General features: G+C 45.3%; 1 protein-coding gene across 1 annotated transcript in view; it reads left to right on the top strand.

The window, feature by feature from the left end:
- Positions 1–3,087: 3,087 nt before the first annotated feature.
- The window catches only part of Akirin1 (akirin 1), a 15,842-nt gene continuing 12,082 nt past the window's right edge, over positions 3,088–6,847 (top strand). The window contains exon 1 of the mRNA XM_031378584.1: positions 3,088–3,477. Within this exon, the coding sequence (XP_031234444.1) occupies positions 3,261–3,477 (217 nt within the window). The 5' untranslated portion in view covers positions 3,088–3,260. The remainder of the gene's footprint in view (positions 3,478–6,847) is intronic.

Here is a 6,847-nt window from a genome sequence, read left to right as displayed (position 1 = left end):
GAAACAAAATCTTATTAATAGTCCAGGTTGGCCTCCAACTTGCCACATAGCCGAGGGTAGCTCCGATCTTTCTCTGCCTACCAAGTGGTAGAATTACAGGCCACCACATCTGGCTTCAATACCTCCTTTAAACATTTTTTATCTCCTTCATGTATTTCTCATCCCCTCTGTTCTCCATAATGTAGCCAGGAATTTTTTCACATGTAAAACTAACCACAAACTTCTAGTTTTTATCTCTCTGAAACACTGCGCTCTGGACTACAGCTACTTGAGACTTCTTTGGTTCCTCCAGCATTTCTGGTTTGGATTCCTTCTGCCATAGGCTCTTCTACAAGTTGTCTCTTCTTGGATGAGGACCCTCTTTTAACACACTTCCCTGGTTACATTGTTACATTGCCAGCTCATAACTTAAAGTCTGCTTCTTGGGGGGGGGAGGGGGATCATCGGTTCCAGGACAGGTTAAGACTCCCAGTTGTACACTCACCTTGCTTCCTGTCCTTTTCCTTCCCAGTGCTTGTCACAGATTATAATTAGATATGTGTTGTTGTGACTGTTTCATTAGTATCTGTCATCTCTAGCAGACTAGAAACGCTTGGAGGACAGGAAGCAAGCCTCTTTTCATACCAAAGTATCTACAACTACAAAGCTTGAAGTTATGATGCCTTACACACAGAGATGCTCAGTCACGTGTGTTGGGGGCATGTATGTACATGCCTAGTCGAGTGACTGTTCAACTCACAACAAAGTTGACCTGGAGTGTGGTGACCTCATAAGGACTGCGTTTCCATCCTGTCAGAGCAGCCCATCTACCTCCCTCAAAGGCATCTCTCTGGGCCACTGTCATTTGCAACATATCATAGGATATACCACCTACTTGTTTGGCTTCTGAATCATCTGAAAACCACCTCATTCAACAATGTGGTCTATCAGCTTTCAGAGATAGAACAATAATTGCCACTTATTCGTTGACTAATATTTATTCCGTGCCTGCTCCTGCCGCATTCAAACACTGTGGGAGTCATGGGGAAATACAGATGAATAAAGGCTCACTTGTTATTCTCAAGGAATGTATGATTTTAAAGAACAGTTAGACATATATGCAAATTATAGCTTCCTCCTTTAAAACACTAATATTCCAAGGCACACTCAAATGTTTTAAAGGATCGCAGAGTGACTATCAAAGCATGTAGCAAAACTGTACTAAGAGAGGTGTGTTTAGAATGACTACCCAAGGGACACACTTTTCAAGACTTCCAATCTCTCATTTTAGATCTGTTTATACCACAAGAAAACAATTTACTTGATGCTCTTAGGTCCCCTTAAAAAATAACCATCATTAAGTGGCTTTTCATGTCCTTGGCTTTTATTGAACTTAGAAACAGCCATGTAAGCAGTCTTAAAGGCTTTATTATTTATTACATCACTGCTTCTTAATAAAATCATGAGAGTCTACCTTGGGAATTAGAGTGATACACAAAATGGTGGTCCGTGTCCTCTGGTGAACTGATTGCTTTCAGATAACATCTATTCATCGTGACTATGGTTTCATTTTTCTTTAGCATCCAAGAAGAAGCTCAGAACTAAATTTTAGATTCAGTCATTCACCACCAAGATAATTGTGGGGTTTTTTTTTTATTAGATATTTTCTTTATTTACATGTAAATTTCTCCATTCCTAGTTTCCCCTCCAAAAAACAAAGAAACAAACAAAAACAACAAAAACAAACCCCTGTTGCCTCCCCCCTCCCCATGCCTGCCACCCCAGTGGGTTTTTTTTTTAAAGGTCTAATGTTTTATTTCTAGATTTTAGTTGAAACCACCTTTACATCTATACAGACACTAAATGTGCTAAAACATGGGTAATGTGCCTAAGGAAGCATGAGGCTTGAATCCCAATATGGCAAAAACAAACAGAAAACCAGCAATTTGGTACGCTGTGCTGTCTTATATTTAACAGAAGTAAATGTAAAAGTATATGGCCTATGTTATGATCTTTAAAGAGTTTGTAGAAACGGAAGAGAAATCAGAGAAAAGCAACCAAAAAGAACAGGAGGAGGAGGAAAAGGAGGCAGAGAAGGAAGAGGAGAGCTGGAGATAGTATGCTTTTATTGTCTAACCCCAAGTGTGTTGAAGTACTGTGACAGCCATCTTGGCAATTAGAAATGAGTATCTAAAATTTGGACTGTTCTGGGAAAATCTGTTACAGAGATAATGTTAAAGCCATATTACAGGAATCACAGCCACTAATATGTGAATAATTACAGAAAGGATTTGAACAGAGAGGTTTTGTTCTGATCGCTCTATTGATGTATTTGAAAGCACTGGAGTTACTCCCCAGGCAAATAACAACCACACAGTTTCCTTAAGCAGATCTCCCTGTTTTCTATTCATTTGCAGAATATCAAAAGCATTTTCCAGCCAACAGTACGGCAGAGAATCTCGACGGACCCGAGGAAGAACCAGCCTGAGTTGCCAAGTCGGATGAGGAAGCCAACTGCCAAATCAGCTATCAGGGGAAGTTCCTAACACCCTGGTACCACTTGGTTAGACTGTTTAAGCCAGTGAGTTTCTGGTAGGCTTTTTTTTTTCTTTTAATCCTTTTCGCGTAACACATATTCATTTAGTGAGCCAATTAATGGCCGGGTCATCTATCCCCAAAATACATTCATTTGTAACACACCTCCTTTCCAATTTTGCCCAGGATTGCCCAGGGTTCGCGGATTAAATAAAGCCTATCCTTAGATAACCCGGCTATGTTTGTGAAGATTTCCTGGGACTCAAGAGAAAAATCCCTTGATAACCCTTTAGAATCACCTCTTTTATCGGTCACGCGGCCACGGGAACCCGGGTCTCCCCAGGTCTCTCCCATCCCCCCCCCACCCCCAGGCCCCTGCCGCGCAGGTGCGAAAGACCTCCTAGGCCACCCGGGCAGAGAGGGTGAAGGGGGGGCCTGGGAGGGGCGGGGGCGGGGGTGTTGCTAGGCGACCACGCTCTCCGCCCAGACCGGCCTACTTCTTCCGCAGGGGACGCCGTGGGCCGAGCCCAGGCTTGCGAGCCTCCTGGAGCGGCCCTTTTCCGGCTGATTCCCCTCCGCCGGGCGGTGGTGCGCGCCCGTGACGTCACAGGAGGCGGGGCCAGCGCGGCTGCCGGGTGCCGGAGGCGCCATTGGAGCCGGCTTGGCTTGGGAGCCGTAGCCCAAGAGTTGGGTTCAGGGCCGCCCTTGCTGCCGCGTCTGCGTCTGGTCTCTGGCTCTTCCGCGGGATGGCGTGCGGGGCGACACTGAAGCGGCCCATGGAGTTCGAGACGGCGCTGCTGAGCCCCGGTTCCCCGAAGCGGCGACGCTGCGCCCCTCTGCCCGGCCCCACTCCGGGCCTCAGGCCCCTGGACGCCGAGCCGCCGCCGCTTCAGATGCAGATGCCGCCGGCGAGCCTCCAGCAGCCTGCCCCGCCCGGCAGCGAGCGTCGCCTTCCAACTCCGGGTAACCTGCGCTGCTGCTGCGGACTTGGCAGGGAGCCAGGCCGGGGCGTGGGGGAGCGGGGAGGGGACGGGGGTCGTGGACACCGGCCGAAATCATCTCAGCACCCCATATCGGCCTTGGGAGAAAAAGGAACTGGGGTGCTGCTGGGCCCGGTTGCTTCCGGGGACAAGAGACATCCGGGAAGGGCAGTGACCCCACAGGGTCGGTTTTCGGGTTTCCTGGAGCTGGAGAGCCTGAGGGGTGGGCACCAAGACGAGGTGAGGATACCCTAGACCACCGAAGGCTCTTGGTGTCCCTGAAGCCCCTCCTTGCCTCCGCTTGTGTGGAATCTCCCAGGAGATCCAGCGGGCCATGGAAAATTGGATTCTGCTCACGAACCCAGCCATGAGTGGGGCGGGAGTCGGATTAGAGGGGAAGGGGCGTGAGTGTCTGTAGCGCTGCACGGTGCTGGTTTAGGGAGACTTGATTTCTAGCATTCTTTAGGGAGCAGAATACGATTTCAACCAGGCTATTTCTTAGAGGGACTGGCCTTGTTTTATTGTGTGGCTATTGTCTTGTTTCGGGTATGGCTTGAAGTTGGTTGGCTAATATTTGAGAATCCTTAAGTATACAGAGGTTCTGTTCTCAAAATTCAAATATCTAATACAGTGTCTGGACTTGAGTAAGGCACTTCATTTTAGCCAAGGCAAAAGGAAGGACTCATGTGACAGTAAAGATGCCTATCATATTGCAGTAGGAGGAGGGAAAGTGCTTCAGCACTCATAGTCAGCAATTTAAAGGGATCCCAGAAATAATCCCTCAAAAGGGGATTTGAGCAAGTTGTTTCTTTGGGTTTTTGCTTTTTGTTTTTTTCTTCCTGTTCCTCAAGCATGAGGAAAACCTGCAATCCTTTTAAATCGGTTTTTTCCCTTACATCTTTCAGTCTCTAGTGCCTCTGGTTTTCGTTTCCTCCTTCCTCTCTGCCTAGCCACTCAAGGATCCTGCTGCCACCAGCAGACCTCTCAAGCCTTACCTGTGTTCCCTTCTTAATCAGACGTCTCCTTTAAACTGTGGCTCTGCTCCTAGACCCACTTTCTGTATCTTTTCCTTGAGTTTGTTAATCTCAGTAGTCTTTTATTTGCTGATTTGTGACGGTGTCTCACTCTCTAGACAGGCCTGGAACCCACTGTGTGGCCCAGGCCTTTCTTGAACTCAGCAGCCCTCCTGCCCCAGCCTCACAAGTGGCTGGAATTACAGACTTCTAACCCATCATGGCTGATTCCAAGAATCATTTCAAAATAGTCTTACATCCATTACCTAGTCTGACCCACAATGCAGTCTTTTCAATTTAAATTCCCTGATGAGTTAATGTTATATATAGTCTTACTCACAGAATGACTGAACGGTTGGAAGACTTTTTTTTTTTTTTTGGCTTGTTTGTTTTTATGAAGGGCCCCAAAAGAGGGGCAAGCAGGGCTGAGACAGGAAGATCAAGTGAACCTAAAAATTCCAGTAGGGGGCTCAATGGGTAAGAGCACCGGCTGCTCTTCCGAAGGTCATGAGTTCAAATCCCAGCAATCACATGGTGGCTGGCTCATAACCACTCATAATGAAATCTGATGCCCTCTTCTGATGTATCTGAAGAGAGCTACAGTGTACTCATTTATAATAATAATAAATGAATCTTAAAAAAAAAATTCCACAGCAGCCAGGGCTGCATAGGAAGACCCCATTTCAAAAAGGCAGAGGCATAGATGTTTGTTTAAACAAAAATTTTATTTCTTCACTACTTAATTTTCTATAGCATTTGTGTTGTGATCCAGCAGAGCTCAGTTGTTTAATGATGATTTTGAAATGTGTTCAAAGACTGAATACGGCAGAGTCCTGTAACGAGATCTTTGTTGTTAGAGATGCTGGCTCTGAAAACCAGAGCCTTAGTTTATTCTGGGGAAACTAAATGCCCACAACTCAGTTATATTTTTTAACTTTTTAATGTATTAAATTCACCCCAAAACTTTGTTTCTTAATGCTTATTGGAATTTTGGTTCTGTAAGTCATAAAAGAAACATGAAATATTAATACATTACGTAGTGCTTTAGCTTAAGTAGAACATGTCATCTGGATTCAAGGATAAAATAGAGATGTTGCTAGTTGCTCTACAAATAGACTAAGTGGGTTTGGCATCCCATTCTATAGTTTCAGCACTTGAGAAGCAGGATTGCCACAAGCTCAGGGCCAATCTGGTCTACATAATGAAATTCCAAGCTACCCAGGGCTTATCCAGATGCTATCTTAATATACCAAAAAACAATGATGTCATCTAAGGGGAAAATGAATTAACAATGGAATTTTATTTTCCTTCTCCTCTTCCTCCCTTTTTTTTGTGGGTGGGTTGGGTAAGGCATAACCCAAGCCGAATTTGAAAAGTTCACTAGACAACTAAGGATGACCTTGAACTGCCGGTTTTCAGGCATGTGTTGTCAATCTGAGTAGCATCCCACTTGGTATTGCCATGTAGCCAAGCTTGAGTTTGAACTCCTGTTCTTCCTGCCTCTACCTCCTGTATTGGGATTACAGACTCCAGTTTACCATGCCTGCCTTAGGGCTGAGTTGGGGGAGGGCATGGAGACAAACTTTCTTGAGGTAGCCTAGTTGGTCAAGAACTCACAAGGTTCCATCTGCCCCTGCCTCCTCAGGTGTGGTCTTCCATCCTCCACATAAGGCTAAGTCTTGAAAAACATTTAGTTTTGTCTTATAGTAGCTCAGAAACATTAGTTTTAAGGAGGAATTTAGCCTGATAAATAACCTGAATGCTAAATAATAATAAGATTGGAGGATTAACACCCTAAAAGTGTTATAAAGAAATTTACATAGTTAAAAATAAACGGTTTCCTTTTTTAGGTGGTCTTCAGAAGAAAATCCCAACTGTCTTCCTGCTGTGTAAGCGAGGAGTCTTAGAGTCTGTGCTAGCATCTCAGACTTGGTAGTGGATCCTCCCCTGCTAGAAGTGTGCGTCCATTGTTCTCCTACTGCTCAGGAGGCAGGTGGAGTGGAGCAGAACCTGCTGCCCTCACTCTTACTTGTCCTTTCTTGTTTCCTGGCAGTTGCTTACATCCTGTATTGAATGAATCTGGCAGGTATGCGCTTGAGTAGGACTTAAAAAAAAGGAAGCTTTCCTATATGCAGGCATCTAGAGCCTGAGTTTCATGATCTGTGTTCTAGCATGTAGGCAGAGTTGGTTTACCTTACATGTACAACTCCTGAACAACTCCTGTCACTGGCACAGTTCAGTGATTTTGATTCTCATTGCCTGTTGAAATGACTTCCTAAAATTGCTCATAGCAAACAAAGCAACATTATTGCTGCCTCCCACCCTGACAAATCTGATTAC

This window comes from Mastomys coucha, unplaced genomic scaffold (assembly GCF_008632895.1).
Source record: "Mastomys coucha isolate ucsf_1 unplaced genomic scaffold, UCSF_Mcou_1 pScaffold18, whole genome shotgun sequence".
NCBI lineage: Eukaryota > Metazoa > Chordata > Mammalia > Rodentia > Muridae > Mastomys > Mastomys coucha.
Note: the sequence above shows the minus strand (reverse complement) of the source record. Positions and strands in the feature narration are given on the sequence as shown.